Source organism: Mastomys coucha, unplaced genomic scaffold (assembly GCF_008632895.1).
Source record: "Mastomys coucha isolate ucsf_1 unplaced genomic scaffold, UCSF_Mcou_1 pScaffold6, whole genome shotgun sequence".
In the NCBI taxonomy this organism is placed as follows: domain Eukaryota; kingdom Metazoa; phylum Chordata; class Mammalia; order Rodentia; family Muridae; genus Mastomys; species Mastomys coucha.
Genome location: NW_022196912.1, coordinates 122,306,396 through 122,325,758, shown reverse-complemented (window position 1 = coordinate 122,325,758; position 19,363 = coordinate 122,306,396). Strand labels below are relative to the sequence as shown.

Here is a 19,363-nt window from a genome sequence, read left to right as displayed (position 1 = left end):
CCCCATCGCAAGCATTAGTGGCATCACCCATATCTCACAGCCAAGAAAGACAGTCAGAGAGTTTACCGTAACTAACGGGCTCACTGCTGCTACATGGGGCGGCAGGGGAGCAAGCACAGATCTACTGCCCACCATGCCTTGGAGGAGGCTGGTAAGAGGAAGCTGAACAGGAGGCCCAGGAGCTGGGAACTTTCCGCAGTGCTGAAAGTTTCTCTAGCTGAGAAGGCAGGCCTTGTTTCTCCGTGCCCTGGAATGCTTTCTTGCCCATTTCAAAAGCTGAGGCTCCTGCTGTAGGCTCTAGGGCAGTGGTTCTCAACCTGCTGAACCCTTTAATACAGTTCCTCATATTGTGATGACCCAAGCCATAAGATTATTTTCATTGCTACTTCACAACTGTAATTTTGCTACTGTTATGAACCATAATATAAGTATCTGCTTTTCTCCGTGGCCTTGGGGGGTCATGACTCACTCACGGGTTGAGAACCACTGGTCTAGAGCAGGATTCTGGGAGCTGGAGGCAGATGGGGAGGGGTGAGGGTGAGGCTGGGGAGGAGACATGCTGACAGATCCCGCTTTCCTCCAGGTTTCAGCTGGGAAGGACTCAGGTTCGCTTTTGAGTTTTGACTGAATTCTCAGCAAATGACTGGAACTAAGAAGCTGCAGCCAAAGCTGCCATGCCCCTGCCTCCGCTTCCAGGGAGTCTCAGACATCTAGCTGCTTCCCCACAGCTCTGCATAGGCTGTTCCAGGCAGCGGGGGTGGGGTGGGGGGGGGGTAGGGAGGGTGCTTACCTCCCAGTCAGTGTCCCGACTGCAACCACAGACCCGGAAGGATGAAAACCAGAGGACTGAGCTGGATCCTAGAATATTTAAAAGAAGTGTAACTATGTGGCCAGACAGAGCAAGACAGCACAAGCCCCACCCGTGCCATGTTCTTCTCGGGCTCCATGGCTCTGTTTGAAAAGCCTCTTTTCTCCTTACAGGAGATGCAGGCCCACTAGGGTCCTTGTCACACTTCCATCAAACATATACCTGCCTTTGGAATTTCTTTGTCTCCCCTGTAGTATGTCCTATCTACAGTAATCACAAAAGACAGGCAGGTGAGTGCTCTTCTCTGGGCCATAGTTTGTGCATCCGGATCTCCGTCTGACCCCTAAGCCCAGTAGGAAGCCTGTCAAATGGTGTGCTTGGTTCATCTGGGAGCACAACCACTGACCACTGCTCGAGCAGGAGTGGAAATTGGAGCCACAGAAACGCTACTAGATAAATTGAAACCACAAAAGCAGATAGAGATTCCAGATGCCAGCCACACCATCTTTAACCGCTTTCTAAAGAGGTAGGTATCATTAAGCCAATATGCTGGCAGATTCCAGGTATCCTTGGCCAGACCCAACAAGCTGTCTCTGCGAATGAGCTCACTGGAACCACACAGCGGCTCTCATATGGAGAGGCCAAGGGTCCCATCCAAAGTCTTGGCGAGGGTGGACACTGCAGGGCTGGGGTTCCTGGTCTGGTCCCCAAATTTTGTTAGGCCAAAGCAGTTAGCTGTTTAGCAAGGGGCAGGGAGGTGGGGTGTCAGAGTGCTCAGCTGGTAGCCATGTCCACGGAACCACAAAGGTGCTGCTCTCCCTGACGACCTTTGCTGTGGAAGCGCCTACCCTCAGTGCCCTTTACTCTGGTGCTCGGCTGGCTGCAGTGACCAATGGCAGCCTTCTCTGAAAGTGGAAGACAGGTGGACCAGACCCAGCCCTGGGCTGCAGGAAGACAGGGGGACCAGCCCCAGCCCCGGGCTGCCGGAAATGGCAGGAGCTTCTCAGGGAATGAAGGGATGATTCTGGGCACCGGAAAAGGGCGGTTTCCTTATATGTGTGTGTGCATGAGTTGTCGGGATACAAGCAACCCAGGAGGTGGCCTGTGGTTCATGGTGCTGCGATGGAACAACACAGCCTGGGTTTGGGAGTCAGCCTGAGCTGCGCAGCTGAGCCACTGACATTTTACGTGTACAAGTGTTTCCCCTGCACGTATGTTAAGTGCATCATTGTGTATGTCTGGTAACCCCAGAGATCAGAAAAGGGTGTCAGATATCTTAAACTGGAGTTATAGATGGTTGCAAATTGTCATGTAGGTGCTGGGAACTGAACACAGCCCCCTGCAAGAGCAGCTGGTGCTCTTAAGCACAGGGCCACCCCCAGCTCCTGCTTACTAACTCAGTGACCTTCACAAGTAACTCAACCACTCCATTCCCCATTTCCTGATCAACAGTCAGAGCAAAGCTAAAGTTCTTCAATCTGCAGGGCAGGATGGTACGATGCATTCACAGCTGGGGCTCCAACAGCTCAGGAAGACAAGCCTGATGTCCGTGCAGGGGAAGGGATTTTAACAATCCGATAATAAATCTGTGTTTCCCCTGTGAAGTTCAAAATGAGTGCTCTGTCTTTGCCACCAAACTCCAGAGAGGGAGAAATGAAACTGCACATTCTTGGTGTGGCTTGTAACCCTGTGTAAGATGTGCCACACAGGATATTCACTGGGCTTAGAAAGCACTTTGGTCCATTAAGACTCTGCTCTCAAAAATTGTGACAACTCTGCTCAGAAACGCTAACTTCTGCTGCTTCTGCTGCTCCTCAGAATAATAAGGGTGAGAGTGCTTGAAACATTCTTAAAAGCAACAGAATTATTAAAAGGTAAGACATTGCTTTTAGACTTCTTTGTTAATTTCATACACAAATACATCCCAGAAGAGTTCTTCTAAGAAGACTGGAAACGTAGCATGCAGACTTACCTCTATAATTTTGTCCCAGACTGGCCGGTGACCGACAGCATCCCAGAGAGTGGCATGCTTGTCATGTCCACAGGTCAAGAACTGAGGTTTGGAGGCATGGATGGCCAGCCCCCAGAGCTCATCAGTGTGACCCTACAAAAGAACCAAGACAAAAGGACTCTGGATCCCACCATCACAATGAGACCCCTGAAGGACAGTCTCATGAGCTCTTTCCTCCCAGGCTTAACCATGACACAAAATACCGCTCCGAAGCAGAAGGTCACCGTACCAGGTAACTCACATGTATCCATATTAAAGAGGAAATGCAAGAGCTTGGCATTCAACAAGTTGACGATACCTGAGTGATGGGTGTGAAGTCTCCTGACAATGTGCCTTGAAGGACAAAGTTTCTAGTAGTGCCTATCAAGATGACATTGCCCTTCCCCTCAGCCACTGTCCGGATCGGGCCAAACTGCTCAGGAATCTGTGTGTGGGAAAGTCACATGCAAACAAAGACTTAAGATTTCATTCAATTGTTTTTTTGGTTTTTGGTTGTTTTATTGTTTGTTTGTTTTGTTGTTGTTGTTTTTTTTAATGTAGTTCAGGCTAGCCCTGAAGTTATTATGCAAGCTAGGCTGGCCTCAATCTCAGGTAATACTCCTGATTCAGTATCCTAAGTGCTAAGATTACAGATGTGCATCAGTATTTAGCTCAGGCATTAAAAACATTGGAATCATGTGATAGCTCTTATGATAGACTTTATATATACCATTATATACACCCAGAAGAGGGACTCAGTTAGATACCAGAGTCAGCTGCTGAGCAGTGATCAAAATCCCAAACTACACATGTGTACACACTCATGTGCGTGTGCACATGTGTGCTGTGTATGCACACACATGTGTTTGCCTGATAGTAGTGCTAGAGGTGGAACCTAGCACCCCTAGGTGCTAGGCACCTCTAGGCAAGTACTTAACTTTACTTTATATACTATAAACATTTTAAGTATCTTAAATGAATAGGTAGAATAAAGTCTTAGCGGGGCATAATGACCTTTGATCCTGGCACTGGGGAGGCAGAGTCAGGCAGATTTCCATGAGTTTGAGGCCAGCTTGTTCTGTATAGTGAGTTCCAGGTCAATCAGGGATAGAGAGACCCTGTCTCAAAAACAACAACCAAAACCCCAAACCAACCAACCAACAAACCAACCAACCATCCAACCAACCACCAACCAACCAACCAACTAACCACCAACCAACCACCAACCAACCACCAAGCAACCAACCACCAAGCAACCAACCAAACAAACAAAAAACCAAAAACCCAACCAAACAACAACATCAAAACTTTTCTTAAAAGTATTTTTTGACAAGAAAAATAAAGTTTGGAGAGGAATGTGATAGTCTATCATTTACTTGTTAGATATATTGCCTCAGTAGTTAATAAGACCCAAGAAGTGTTAGAATTCCCAAAACTTCCTTTAACTTCAAAGTGGTCCTGGAGCAGGGTCATGCGCATGTTGATGTGTGTGTGTGTGTGTGTGTGTGTGTGTGTGTTTGTGTGTGTGTGTGTTGGGTGTGTTGTCAGGGAGACTTTCAGAACACACCTGTCAAGGACAGTTCTGTCTGCTAAAGAAAAGCACGTTCTTTCAGTATAGTAAGAGAGCTCAGGGGCTGTCCAGGTGAGATGCAGGTGAGAAGTAGCCCACCCTGCCACATAGTCTCTGCTTGTAGTGTGTGTGTTGGCAGAGACTGAGCTGGTAAGCTGGCACATGCCTGAACTCCTAGTGCTTAGGAAGCAGTGCTGGAAGGCCTGGGAGTCTGAGGCTGGTCTGGGCTGTAGTGTAGATTCTACATCACAAAAAGCAGGGACGAAACTTGGGAGTCCAGGCTGTGCAAGCACAAGGATCAGTGCTTGGTCTCTGGAACCCAGGAAAAGAGCCAGATGTGGCTGGGTGGTGGCGGGGCACACCTTTAATCCTAGCACTCAGGAGGCAGAGGCAGATCTATGAGTTCGAGGTCAGCCTGGTCTACAGAGTGAGTTCCAGGACAGCCAGGGCTACACAGAGAGATCCTGACTCAAAAGCAAAAACAAACAACAAACCCAAACCCAAACCAGACAAACCAAGCCAAGAGAAGAAAAGCACAAAACAAAATAAAACACCAAAACAAACAAAACAAAAAATCCAGATGGGGTAGCTAGGGCTTGTACTCCCAGCACTGGGTTTACAGAAGGAAGTGAGCAGATCCCAGCGGCTTGAAGTCATCAGCTTGGATGAATAAGTGAGCTCCGCAGCTCCATGCGGTCTCAAAGAATGAAGTGGACAGCTCCTGAGGGATGGCACCAAACACTTCCACGTGCAGGCACACATATTCTAATGTCACTCACACCCATAGACATAGGAACAAATTCAAAAGTAACTTTTTTTAAAAAAAGAAAGAAAGGTTACAAAGAAGAAAAGGAATGACATTCTGTGAGGCAGAAGAGCTTTGTGGAGAGTCATGTCGTCTAAGGTACCAGAAGAGGTTCTGGTACTTTCTTCCCTATGATTTAAGAATGCCTGTGACTAGCAGTGTACAGCACATTCCCCCAAATGCTGAGCAAATCTTATTACAAGAAAGTCAGAGCTGTTTGGTGCTGTTGTTACAGAATGTAACTCGGCTTGTGTAATTTCTTGTCCTGGTCCCTCAGCTTTACTGTCCTCTGAGATGCCCAGGGGTGTGGGATGGCATGGATGTGATCACATGCCAGGAGAAGGGAGCTGCTTATCGACATTGGGGTACAGATGATGATCAAAGGGAAAAGAAAGCAGGAACAGAAAAAACCAATTAGAGGAAAGGGACCCGAGAAAGTGCCCATCATGAAGAACTGGAAACAAAGAATTGGAAGGAGAGATTTAGAGAAGCAATTTTTAATGCAGACATGTGGCAATGTCTGTGTAGAACTGGTCTTCACAAATGGGGTCCTAGCTGAGTGGTGGTGGTGAACGCCTTTAATCCCACCACTCTGGAGGCACAAGTAGGAAGATAACTGAGTTCGAAACCAGCCTGATCTACAGAGTGAATTCCAGGACAGCCAGGGCTACACAGAGAAACCCTGCCAAAACAAAAACAAAAAACAAAAAAACAAAACAACAACAAAAAACACAACCAGCCAACCAAACAAAAAAACAACCTCAAAACCAAAAATCAATCAAATAAACTGAAATGGGGTCCAAACTGATTTGCTAGAGATTTTTCGGGCAGACATAAAAATCTTATGTCCGGAAGACATGGGGTCCAGGACATCTGCTGGTCATTCTCAAGCACGGCTTCATCATCAAGTTTCCTGATGCACACTTAGAGTAATGCCGAGGCAGGAACCAAAGCCAACAGTACAGTGAGACACACAAATGAAGAGCTCCTCAGAGGAATGTGGGTGTCTCACCCCCACAGGGCTCAGGTTGCTGCTCAATCAAGGGACAGGGATTAATTTAAATCTTCCAAATTCCCTTGCCAGTGATGAGCCAGGCAGGCCTTCCCCATGTATCATGATGTAAGGAGTAATTTCCCAGCTGACAAAACACATCACCTTGTTACGTATAAAAGTATATATATATATATATTCATACATACATGAATACACACACACACACACACACACAAGTGTTTGTCTGCACATATGTATGTGCACTCCTATACAGTGCCTGTGGAAGCCCAAAGAGGACGTCAGATTCTAGTTGGAGCTACAGATGTAAGTGAGCTGCCATACGGGTACTGGGAACTTAACCTCGGACTCAAGGCTCTTGGCCTCTGAACCATCTGTCCAGCTCCTATTCATTTCTCTTTCACCTTCTTTTTCTTCTCTTTGTTTTTGGTTTGGAGATGGGCTCTGTCTGCATAGCCCTAGCTGTCCTGGAACTCTCTATGTAGATCAGGCTGATCTTGAATTCAGAGATCCTCTAGCTTCTGCCTCTGCCTCTAATGTGCTGAGTCTTACTAAGACATAGATGGCAAATAAAAACTGTATATCTTTAAAATATACCCATGATGTTTTGACAAGCATATCCAGAACTCGAAAGACTGAAGTAGAGTATCACTGTGAGTTTGAGGCTAGCCTGAGCTACACAATGAGCTTAAGGTCATCCTGGACTATATAGCAAGAAAAAAAAAGTTATCAAGATTAAAGTCTTCATGAGCAGTTGGGGAGCTGATCCGTGCGTAAGAGGACACACACACTGCACAAACACTGAGTACAGATGTCTAACCTATGGTCCCAGCACAGATATAGGTGGAGACAGGAGGATGGCTGAGGCTAGCTGAATGCCAGCCTGGCTCCAGGTTCACTGAGAGACCCTGTCTCAAGAGACTAAGGAGGAGAGTGACAAAGCAGACACCCGACATTCTCGGGCCTCCACAAGAATGTGCATGAGTGGTTGGGCAGTGGTCATGCACAACTTTAATCCCAGCACTTGGGAGGCAGAGGCAGGTGGATTTCTGAGTTCAAGGCCAGCATGGTCTACAGAGTGAGTTCCAGGACAGCCTGGGCTATACAGAGAAACCCCATCTCGGGGAAAAAAAAAAAGAGAATGTGCATGAGTGGGCATGTACACATGTGTACACATACCACATGCACATACACTCTCACACACAAATATATAAAGACATATTACCAAATCATCACAGAAAGGGTGGGGCTGCTAATACTCAGATGAAAGCCTTTCTCTACCACGTAACCAGGAGAACCGCAACTTCATACTGCCCTAAACAGTGTCCCACAGACAGGCAGTGTGAGACTCAGAAGTTGGAGAAATTCTGCGTGTTGGAAATCCTCCATCCTCCATAGCTAGGGATGGAGTGCTCCCCCCACACTGTGCCAGTTCCCAGCCTGCCTGCTCATAACCGGGAGCTAGAGGAGAAAATCTCAGGGAGGCCTCTGGGTAGCAGACTGATTGCCTCTGGCTCCCGTGGGCAGACAGACTGTTGACTAGGTGTTAGGTAGGGAAGTGAACTACAAAGGAAGGAAAGGGTTGGGAAGCATGCTGCACCGCAGGTGAGAGCTGTGCAGAAGGCAGGTGCCCAACACACCCAGTTCACGTTCATGCTGTATGCACGCAACACGCTGGGGATTGGAGAAAGAGAGGTTCTAGTGAAAAAAATCCAACTGGCCATAACAGTGTTTATATTAAAACAATGTTCCAAACAGGAAGTGGTGGGTAGTTTTTTATTTTACTTGTAAATAAACTGCCTCTGTGACTTTTCTAAGAATGTTGACACTGTAAAAATTCATCTATTTTTTTCCCCCTCACAACTCTGAGCCAATCCAAACCTCCAGCAAAGGCATAAGACTAACAGGTGCAGGGTCCTCTCTGTGGCTTACCTCTGCTTTGTGAAGTTTTTGATAGTTTCCGTTCCAGGAAATGAGCCGCCGGTCCTTCCCTCCTCCGGACACTAGTGTGCCGTCTCTCAGCATACAAAGTGCAAAAATGCCGCCCTCGTGGGCCCCTTGAACTGCATAGCTTATCCGATTTGTACCTAAACACGCCAGGAAAGCCACCATTATCTAGGGCAGAATCAAAAGGCTAGCCTCTGACCACTGCTGAGACCCCTTTCAGTTTGTTTTAAAGGTGCTACTGTAAGTTGTGATATTATTTTAATACATTCCTAGGAAGGACTTGAATTTTCTGATGCTCTCAGAGTCCCAGCATGCATGAACTGGATCGTCCTATGATTGAGAAAAGTATAGCGTCGTGGGAGCTGTGTGGCGGGGACACAGACTCTGCCTGTGCACTCTGCCTTCTCCCCAGTGGGCTCCGTCCCTGGACGAGTCAGCTGTTCCTCTCAGCTCCCCACTTTGTGCAATGCGGCTACTGCCAACCTTTCAGGGTTCTTCTAAAAATCAAATGAGCATTGCCAAGAACAGGAGGAATACAAAAACCCCCTTCCCTTTCTGAAGTAACACAGGGCGTTCTGTCTCCTTTCTTTCTCAGAGCCAACTCTGAGACCCAGAAAGACAGGGAGGTGCACCTTCCTGAGCCTAGAAGATGCTCATGAATTCTCACTGGACTTACCTAACACCTCTTCTCTGACTGAGGTTCTCCATTCTCTAACTGTAAGAGAATTTAGGTCTGATCTGTGCGCATGCGGCTCATCTGAGCTGACCTGTGCATATGTGTCAACATCTGTGTTGGCACTGCTAGAACTCTAGAAACATCTGTCAAATGCTATGTGGATCAGAACGGTGACCCACATATGTCACAGCTACATAGCCATTAATAAAATCTGCGTTATAATTTGCTAACAGCTCTTCCAGCAAAGTAGTTAACTTTATCATAGTATCCTAAACCTTAAAAAGCCTTTCACAACGGTATACACAAAGTTAGCGACTCTTACCATTCCCCAGTTTTCTTCTGCTTTACGGTTTCATTAAAATCACACACACAAACACACCTAGCTGGGAACTTAGTGGACATCCTGCACCTAACTCCAACAGCTCATTTCTACAAACCCCACCTCCAATGTCTTAGTTACCGCATTACCCAAAACATCAAATGGCTTTAGGAGGACTGCTCATTACCTTTTCCCCACACCAAGATGTTGCCACTTGAATCTCCAGTAATGGTGTCACCATTTTCAGAAAACGTCACGCAAAGGACAAACTTTGGTTTCTCTTGTTTCTGTGGAATGTAATAAGTAAGCATTGGCATGTTATTTACAGAAGGCATCCTCTTATTTGTGTTAGTGAGCTAGAGTCCCGTCAACTGCAGCTGGACAGTGCCAGCCTCTAGAGCCGGGAGCTTTTAATTCCATGTTCTGTCAGGAGACGTGCCTTTCCAGATTACTTGCTCTGAGAGAAAGAAATTTCGGGCAACTCAATGGCTGAGGAATCCTAAAGCTGCAGACAGTTTAAGCAGGGTGGTGTTAAAGGGAACATGAGGAATGGGCTATGCTGTCAAGGACAGGGCCCTGTCACCCTTAGCAAAGCCAGGTCGCCAGTCCCTAGCAACCAGTGCCTGTATGCAGGTTCCTTGCAGCTAGCTGCCCCAGCAGGAGGTTCAGATCTCCATTTCCATTTTATTGCTGGGGAGATCCTCAAGACTGGAGGACTTCCCAACTGGAGCGGGAACTCCAAGGGAGCATCATTTTTTTCTACGCACTCACTTATCACTAGAACAATCACTGAGACTGAAGTATCTCTGTGCTCCCTTAGAACCCAGCCCCTCACAGGTTCCTTGCAGGAAAACTGAATGGCAGGTGCAGTTTACCTCAAACAACCCTTGCTTCTTGTTAAGGGAATTTCCTTCTAGGGTCCAAAAGTAGAGATGTGACTTCCCGCAGGTGACTATGATATTGGTGTCTGTGGGGTGGAAGTCCGCAGCAAAGACCGCTTCGTTTGAGCACTTGAAGACAAAGCAGAGCAGAGTGTCAAATGCCGCAGGCCGCAGGCCCCGAATGCTTACCAGAACTGTTCAGGCGGGCATCTCAAGCCCCACCCACTTCATCTTCGTGGTTACTCTGGCTGCTGCCTGTTTCCCTCTGTCTTCTGCAGTGGGGCTGGAAGCCAGATGTCAGCAAGTACCAAAAAGGCAGCATTGCAACTGGCTGAGCACTGGGATCACTTCTTGGGTGGTGACATCCAGATGTCACACCTCCTTCCCCTTCTTAGTGACTGGGATCCCTATGAAGGACCCAGGACTCTGCATGTCCCATAGCCCCATGATCCTGTCTTACTGTGGCTGCCCAGGTCCCCCAGTTCTCTTGCTTCTGGATCACCACCTAAGGCTCAGGACTCAGTTTGGGGTCCCATGAGGTGGCTCTCTGGCAGCCCTCAATCCATATTCTGACTTTCAGGACTGGTGTCCTGGTCTGTCCCACCTAGCCCTGACTATTGCTTCTATGTAATGATTCGATCCTGGCTGGTCCTTTGCCCCTGGCTGTTTCTAACCTGGCACACAGGGTGAACAACATACATCTCTGTTGGCGACGTCTGAAGGCAGGGAATGTCAGGCCAGGAGACCCATGTGATTAGAACGCCTGTCTGCATCCCAGTCACTAGACAGAAAGCTGGGTAGCTAAGGCTGTCTGAGAGCAATTTCCTGTAAGGTATTAAGGCTGTTTGAGCAAAGGCTGGCTGATGGTTTCCCGGGGTTAGATAAGGCAGGTTAACTAGGGCCGCAGATGCCAAGAGGAGAAACGAGAAGGAGGGTCTATGAAAATAGGAATCCAGGGGTGCTCTTGACAGAAGGGAACCTTGAAAGAGCTATAGGCATGTCAGTTCAACATTCTGGACAAGGTTGACTTGAGGCGGAGTCCTGACCTCAAGGGTGTTGATATCCATGTCTCCTGAAGCCCCACAGACTGGTGGGTGCTGAGTGTGCCTCAGTCATTGTCTACCCCCATCACTACTTACAGGTGGCAGCCCAGCACATAGTGGGTGCCTGGGTTTGTTGTATGAATAAAAGAAAGTAAAGAGGTGACTGAACGATTAAAATAATTAAAATTAGGGTTGTACTATGAAATAAGGAAAACAAAGAATTCCACAGACCTTGGAAGTCGGGAAATACCCTGGCAGGTCTTAAGGAGGCTCTCGTGAGGGAAGAGAGATAGAACGGAGATCTGAAAGGAAGGCTTATTCCCAGGGGTGGGGATTGTAGGTGGCCCGGGAGCCTGCTGGTTGAGTAGGCAGAACCCTGTGGGACACCACAGTGGGTGGCTTGTGCGAACCTTCACGTCGGCCAGTCTCTCTTCTTTCTGCCAATCCCACACAGACAGCACGTGTTCATTGGAGTCATCCACAGCACAGAGATGGCTTCCTCCGTTCTGTCAAGAAAAAGTGATTCGCAGGAAGACTGCACTGAGGCTAAAGCGGGACCAATGTGATTAAAAAGGTCATTGATTTGACGTTTTGTTTTGTTTTGTTTGAAACAGGGTTTCTTTGTGAAAGTAGCCCTGGCTGTCCTAGAACTATTTCTGTAGACCAGGCTGGCCTCCAACTCATAGAAATCTCCCTGCTTCTGCCTCTCCAGTGCTGGGATTAAAGGTGCACCACCAAAAAAAAAAAAAAAAAAAAAAAGGGTGTGCACCACCACTGCCTGGAGATTATTTTACTTTTTTTAAAAAAATGTGCATTGGTGTTTGCCTGCATATGTTTCTGTGTGAGGGTGTCAGATCCCCTGAAACTAGAGTTACAGACAGTTGTGAGCTGCCATGTGTGTTCTGGGAATTGAACCCAGGTCCTTTGGAAGGAAGGTCAGCATTCTTAACCACTGAGCCATCTCTCTATCCCTGATTACTTTACTTTTAAAAAAGAGCTCATTACACAGTGCTGGGTAAAGAGGAGCTTGCTGTGCAAGCCTGAGCCCCCAAGTTCGATCCCCAAGACCCACAGCTGGGTTGTGGTGGTGTGCACTCTAATGGCAACACTGGGGATGCAGAGGCAGGCAGATCCTTAGAGCTTTCCAGCCAACCACCCTCGCTTAAACAGAGAGCCCAGGTCGCAATGAGAGACACTGTCTCAAAAACAAGGTGAAGAACAACAGGAGAGGTTGGCTGCGGCCTCTGCGTGAACACACATGCACGCTCACCCACACCAGGTGCACCAACACAAACATCCCACCCCCAACACGCATCAAGGGTCCATTATATCAGGGATGAGGAATGTACACTTCGTTGTTTCTGAGGCCGGCTTTCCTGGTCAGGCCCATGGCTCCTTTAGGATTATATGCAGAGCAAAGCACAGGAGTAGTAAACAAACAAGGACATTTGATATGAACATGCATGTGGATGAGCGAGTGTGACTAAGTCTCCAAAAGAAGTGGCTTGAGGAGGGGTGGATTGGGCTAGCATGCCATGAGAAAGGCTGGAAGCCTGGTGGCTAGAAACGTTTGCTTGGAAATGTGTTCCTGTACATTCTCATACTTACAGATTTTGAGAATGCGATGCAGGTGACAGCCCGGTCAAAAAAGCCTATTCCGATGACGTGCAGGGTGTTCAGTGTCACAGAGTCCCAGATGCGCACATGTGGTGGCAGTTGCTGTTGGAAAGAGTACAGCCATCATTTGTGACTGTCGGTTAATTACTTCTCTTCACCTTGGAACCATACAATTATTTTGACAGTGACTTCGATTTTGCCAAACAAAAAGTCCTTTTCTGCATTTGAGGACTCCATGATGAGTGTAATGAAAACATTCCCAGTGGCTTAAGGAGGTCCTGGGCCCATGAACCACTGCGGCATCAGGAGAAGGCTACCAATTTTTATTTTTTTAATAAGACTTATTTATTTATTTTATGTGTGTGAGTACACTGTCACTGTAGGTTGTGAGCCTTCATGTGGTTGTTGGGAATTGAGTTTAGGACCTCTGTTCACTCTGGTCAACCCCTCTTGCTTCGCCCAGTCCCTGCTTGTTCCAGCCCAAAGATTTATTTATTATTACACATAAGTACACTGTAGCTGACTTCAGATGCACCAGAAGTGCATCTGATCTCATTACAGGTGGTTGTGTAAGCCACCATGTGGTTGCTGGGAATTGAACTCAGGACCTTGGGAAGAGCAGCCAGTGCTCTTACCACCTGAGCCATCTCTCCAGCCTGGCTACCAAGTTTTAAACTTTGACTATCCACTCTCCAACATCCATACCGGAGGAACCAATACACCTTTTGCATATTTGCATTTCTCTAAATTTTAGAAGTGACATTTCACCAAAGATAGCACCAAAGTGCCGCCAGGAGATCCATCATCAGGAAGGGCCTGGACTTGTGTGTGCCGGTACGCAGGCGAGTGATAGGCAGACCTTGATCTTGTTTAGCCTGGTCTCCAAGTAGCCAGGCACCAGGCACCAGCATATGGCCTCTCTGGGTTTCTTCACAGGTCAGAAAAAAATCTGCCCAGTCAGCTGTAAATCTCTCTCTGGTTCTATAGCAAGGATTCAATTCCAATGCCAAAAATGGCAATGCACCTTCCTGCCACTAGAGGGCGGAAGAAACGGTTTGTTTCTAATTTCAAAGAGTTCTTCCAGGCTTTCCTTCTTTTTAAAAACATGAACAACTGCTCCTTATGTGAGTTTACATAACAGCAGCCTGGCTTCCGTTATCGCTCTTTGCGAGTGTGGAACACTCCAGGAGAACTGCATAAACCCAACGGCTAGAATTTGATATCATGGAAACATCTGCTCAGATAAGAGAGTGTTTTTTAGGCAGATACGCGTTGATAAAAAATGGAGTTCCTGTCCTGATTCGTTTCATACCAGGACAAAGCTGTACAAACAGGGGCTTAAGAGGCTGTGAGAGAGAGTTTTGATAAAACACAACAATCACTCGGGGATTGGAGATCCAGCTTGGAGATCTCCTATTCGTCAGATTCCACTGGTTCCTCACCTTACAATCCAGACTGAAGTCTAGCTAAAGCACTTGCCCAGTTTGCCTGAAGCTCCCAGGAGCCTCTGTGATCAGCACAAGGCATGAACTCCACCCACTGAAGAAATGACTGGCAGGCACCCACAGTCAAGGACGCCCCATAACATATAATTACTTGGTGATTTTAACTCTGCTTCTTAGATTGATATATTTTCATGTTGATGATGTATGGAGATAAGAATTTCAGTAATTAATTGATTCTTTGATAAGACAATGCTATTTTAATGTGTTGTGGCTGACGTTTGTCATTTTTAAAGACAGTGTCCTGTTACATAGCCCACAGACCTGCTTGCCTCTGCCTCCTGAGCTCTGGCCATCCCCACCAGTAACAGTGCTATCTAAAACCTGGCTGAAGTTAAGGGGAGCTCAGGGGCTTGGGTGGGGCTTAGGTTGAGATGGAACATTCAGTTTGCAGTGCGCACCCCTGGTGAGGACCAATAGTTCTCAGATGCTGAGACTACAATGACCAGGCAGTTTATCATCAGCAATGTCATCAGGAGGTTGTTGCCAGGTCTTTACGAAAGGTCAGAAAGACAATGAGCAAAACTCACCTTTCCATCCTTAGATGTGCCCGCCACCTGTCCTGTTGCTATGGTGATCCTGTCAGGATGGACCGCTAGGCTAAAACGAGGATAATTATCAGACAACCCCACACAAAAATGCACTTTACGTCTACAACCTTCCAAAAGTTCAAACACAAGAAACCCACACTGCCTAGCTTCTCACAGACTCACCCCAACTTCCCTGAGCAGCCCAACCACCTTAGCCAGCAAATGCTATTTCATTCATCAGAATGTCTGGTTTCTTCTTGGGAACTTCCAGCCTTAAGGAAAGGTATCCTTTGTAGGGAAAACGCCATTTCCGTCTGAGAACCACTGACTTAGTCGCCACCCCTTCCTACAAGTCACTTTTGGGTGTGTTAATTAGGAAAGACGTCTTGTCAGTAGGACCACAGACCCATCTACCCATCCAATCCCTGCAAGGTCATTCCTAAGCTATATGGCGACCCATAGGCGTGGCAGACTCAGACCTACGTGTACAACAAAGCATGTTTTCTAAACTTAGAGACCCAATTTGAAGTCTTTGACATTCAGGATGTTAAGAAAGCTTCCTGAAGCTTTTTCCCTCAGATAGTCTGGTCACATGGAAACACAGAATCGGGCAGCAGAATCAGGGAGCCCAAAGACAACATGGAGAGCAGAAAGAAGAGCTCTGTCCCATCTGCCTTCAATGCCCTGCACCATCCCACCCCTGGCTTGGGCCCTGATGCTGAATTCTTTTGGCTAAGGCTAGCTCACCTATGCCCTGCCGACCTGTCTGTGGGGACTCACCACTTGACGTCATCGTTGTGGCCTGCGTAATGCCTCTGCAGCTGTTCCTCCACATTGTAAAGCACCACAACAGATGCGATGAAGTACACGGTCTCCCCGGTTGGGAGCAAGTACAAGTTATTGCGACAGTCTCGCCCCCGGTACCCGTAGCTTAGTGTATGTCAAGATGAAAATCCTTTGCTTTGAAGAGCTGGAGAGCACTTCATTCAACAGGCATAAAAATGCTGTGCAGTGGTTCCTATCAGTTTAACCAGTTTAGACAATGCTGAACTGAAAACGTGCTGCGCACGTGTGCCTTCGGTGGCACACGCTTGTGATCTCTGTGAGCTCCAGGCCAGCTGGGGCTGCATGGTGAAAGAGACCATGTCTCAAACAACAACAAAATGAAATCTATGCTGACACTCTGTGCCCAATGGACCTTAGTACCTACATACCTAAAAACAAATTTTAAGTACTCGGTAATAATATGAACACAGCATTTCGCAGCACCAGGGGTTGAAGCCAGGGCTTTTCCTGTGCTAGGCCAGTGTTCTACCACCGTGCTCGAGACAGGTGATCATTGTGTAGCCCAGGCTGGCTTCAGCTCAGATCTGCCTGCCTCAGCCTCCCAGCCTTTGGAGTCTGGTATGAACACATTATTTTTTTTTATATATATAGCATGAAGACTTGTTTGATTTTTAGAAGCTATTGAGCCAATAGGATTCTGCTTTTATTGTCTGCAGTCCAGGAGCTAAATCTTTTAAGCGATTGATTAAACATTGCTTAAAAATGATACAAGTACTTACAAAGTATACAAATGTCATTCGAATGTAACAAAGGTTTCAAAATGAATTAACCATTAGTTGTCAATTAAGTTAATGAATTAACTAACGGTGTCCCAGTCATTTTAGGGATAATTATCAGTGCCTTTAAATTTTTTTACACCTTGTTTATTGTATGTGCGCACATGAGCACACGGGAACAGGTGCTATATGTACAAGTGGAATCAGAGGATAAATTTGCAGGATTGGCTCTCTCTTTCCATCAAGTGGGTCCCAGGGACTGAACTTGGGGCTTCAGGCTTGTACGCAGGTACCTTTAGCCGCTGAGCCTTCTCATTAACCTAGTGTCAAAAATTTAACATGTGTACTTTAAAAGCAAAGTGTTACTTGAATTTGAACGTGAAAAAATAACCTGGCCAAAATGCCATTTATTTGGAGTAAATTTTCTTCTTTTGAGTCTTTTAAAACACAAATAAGGAAGCATTCTTTGAATAACATTTTCCAGATTAGATTTTAAAAACTACTCAATTTAAAGAAGAGGCAGATCCCTTCCATGGCATGCACCAAAATAGATGGCCAAACAACTTCTAGTCTTTTGATTTCCATGAATACAATTATATAATCTCAATTAATAATTCTTGTCAGCGAAGGCATGGCACCACCAACTTAAATCAACATGTTGGGATTGTCTTCAGAGCTTGACATTAATCAGCAGGTAGCAGAAAATTGCTATAAATTTGATGTAGAGTCTTTGTAGATGGGGAAGGCTGCTGCAGCCTCCCTCCATGGTGGAAATGAATACAGAGCATTGAATGGCGGAGACTGACTACTAGCTCTTATGAGGAGAGGTGAACTCATACCTATAACCCCAGCATTCAGGAGACTGAGGCAGAAGCATTGCTGTGAGTTAAAGGCTAGATTCATAGTAAGACCCTGTTTCAAAAAACCAAGAACAACAAACAAATGGTTTGTTTGTTGAAATCATGATCATTAGAGTCCTGACCCTTACCAAGTTGTACTGGCTGGTTCTGTGTGTCAACTTGACACAAGCTGGAGTTATCACAGAGAAAGGAGCCTCCCTTGAGGAAACGCCTCCATGAGATCCAGCTGGAAGGCATTTTCTCAATTAGTGATCAAGGGGGGAGGGGCCCATTGTGGGTGGTGCCATCCCCGGGCTGGTGGTCCTGGGTTCTATAAGAATGCAGGCTGAGCAAGCCAGGGGAAGCAAGCCAGTAAGGAACATGCCTCCATGGCTTCTGCATCAGCTCCTGCCTCCAAGTTCCTGCCCTGTGTGAGAGTTCCTGTCCTGACTTCCTTTGGTGATGAACAGCAATGTGGAAGTAAGCTAAATAAAGGAAGTAAGCTTTCCTCCCCAACTTGCTTCTTGGTCATGATGTTTGTGCAAGAAGAGAAACCCTGGCTAAGACGTCAATTTTGATGATTTTCACTAAACTTGCTGCTTCTCTGTGATAGGCAGGCCAGACACTCATGTTCCCCCGGCCCCCAAACCATCCATCTGTACAATGATCATTTCCATGGTGTCCTTTCAGTTGGTACACATTTGAACAGGAACCACAATCATGAGAACTTGCCCTGAAACTGACTCTCCTACATGGCCACATCTGAAATTTTGACTTTTTAGAAAGCTAATAGTAAAATATTTAACTTTTATAAGTCTTTTCACAGGAGTCGTCTTCTGCAATCTGGTCATCGAGTAAAGGATACACCCACTCCAGCTTCAGTCGCTTCGTTGGTAATTCAGCCCTTGCTTCCAAACTGTAAGAGTCCACTTGGTCTTTGGGCATGTACATGGTGACAGGGCGGCCTCGAAGGAACATTTTTACATATCCCTCTTCTACAAAAACAATGAGAACGTCAGTGACATAACCAAACACCACAGTCTGGTTAGCCTGTTGGCACTTATGTGACCATCTCCCTTGTACACCTTAAAAGACTTTCTTAAAAGTGCATTTACTTATCTAATGGGTTGTTGGTACAGGAGTCACGTGGCACTTGTGACAGCCAAAGAATGATGACTTTTGGGAGCCAGTTCTCTGCTTCTACTCCATAAGACTCGGAATCAAACTCACTCAGTTAGATAAGCAGCTTTACCTGCTGAGCCACTTCTCTGGTCCCTCCACCCCACCCCACCCCACATCCACGTCCTTTTCAATTAGTTTTCCAGAGGAAATGCAACCCAACACACAGGGGCTGGAGAGATGGCTCAGTGGTTAAGAGCACAAACTGTGTTTCCAGAGGACCCAAGTTGGGTTTTTAGCACCTGAGTCAGATGGCTCACAAAACTCCAAGAGATCTACTGCCCTTCTCTGGTCTCCTTGGGTATTCAGATACGTGTGCGCATACCCACACACAGAGACACATACATATGTAAATAAATATTAAATTAAATTAAAAATCTAATGCAAAATTGGATATCTTGAAACAAAAGTTTGTGTGCTTGTTATTTTTGAGCTTCTCACTCAAGTTCAGAGCATCCATAAGAATTTGTAAAGAGTCTGAGTAAGACTCCAACCATCACTTCCTGTGACATCTTGGTGCAAGCATGTTACCATCAGAAGAAAATGTACCATGGAGAATCACAAGTAATCAAGAAACTTACTTTATTACTGAGTCCAACTCAGTATCATACCTCAGCATATACAATCTCAGTATCAAAAAATTATCTTTTGATATTTAAATTGACTTGTTATGAGTGTAAAATATAATTCCATGCATCTTTTACACTGCACAGTCCTTGCAAATGCAAAGAATGCTAAGTCAGCAGAACTGCATGCAAGGATGCAATTAGAATGCTAAAAAATATTTTTGGATGTTTGTGTGTGTGTGTGTGTGTGTGTGTGTGTGTGTGTGAGTTTCTCTGTATAGTTCAGGCTGTTCTGGAATTCACCCTGTAGACCAGGCTGGCCTTGAACTTAGAGCTCTGCCTGCCTCTGCTTCCCTGGTACTGGGATTAAACGCATAGGCCACCACTGCTCAGCTAAGTAAATAAGTCTTAAAAGTAAAATTTTTAAAAATTTAAAAAGAAAATGCTTCAAGTGAAGCTTAAAATAGAAAATGAAAGAAGGAGGAGGAGGAAGAGGAGGAGAAGGCCTAACTGAGGG

The 19,363-nt window shown here is 46.3% G+C and overlaps 1 protein-coding gene and 1 long non-coding RNA gene across 10 annotated transcripts in view; one reads left to right on the top strand and one right to left on the bottom strand.

The window, feature by feature from the left end:
- The window catches only part of LOC116079635, a 2,998-nt gene extending 586 nt beyond the window's left edge, over positions 1-2,412 (top strand). Inside the window, exons 2-3 of one of the 2 annotated variants that reach the window (XR_004114106.1) lie at positions 584-1,334; positions 2,293-2,412. This is a non-coding gene — a long non-coding RNA (uncharacterized LOC116079635). Of the gene's footprint in view, positions 1-583; positions 1,335-2,260 lie in introns of both variants that reach the window. The other variant, XR_004114105.1, reaches the window with a different exon arrangement.
- Positions 1-19,363, bottom strand: part of Eml1 (EMAP like 1) — a 180,937-nt gene that overhangs the window by 10,817 nt on the left and 150,757 nt on the right. For all 8 annotated transcript variants that reach the window (XM_031355391.1, XM_031355393.1, XM_031355395.1 and 5 more), the window contains 11 exons: positions 17,967-18,096; positions 15,481-15,630; positions 14,701-14,770; positions 12,660-12,770; positions 11,462-11,557; positions 10,003-10,137; positions 9,315-9,414; positions 8,118-8,272; positions 3,118-3,243; positions 2,781-2,912; positions 791-858 (listed from right to left, as the gene is read on the bottom strand). In XM_031355391.1, the coding sequence (XP_031211251.1) occupies positions 791-858; positions 2,781-2,912; positions 3,118-3,243; positions 8,118-8,272; positions 9,315-9,414; positions 10,003-10,137; positions 11,462-11,557; positions 12,660-12,770; positions 14,701-14,770; positions 15,481-15,630; positions 17,967-18,096 (1,273 nt within the window). The remainder of the gene's footprint in view (positions 1-790; positions 859-2,780; positions 2,913-3,117; positions 3,244-8,117; positions 8,273-9,314; positions 9,415-10,002; positions 10,138-11,461; positions 11,558-12,659; positions 12,771-14,700; positions 14,771-15,480; positions 15,631-17,966; positions 18,097-19,363) is intronic.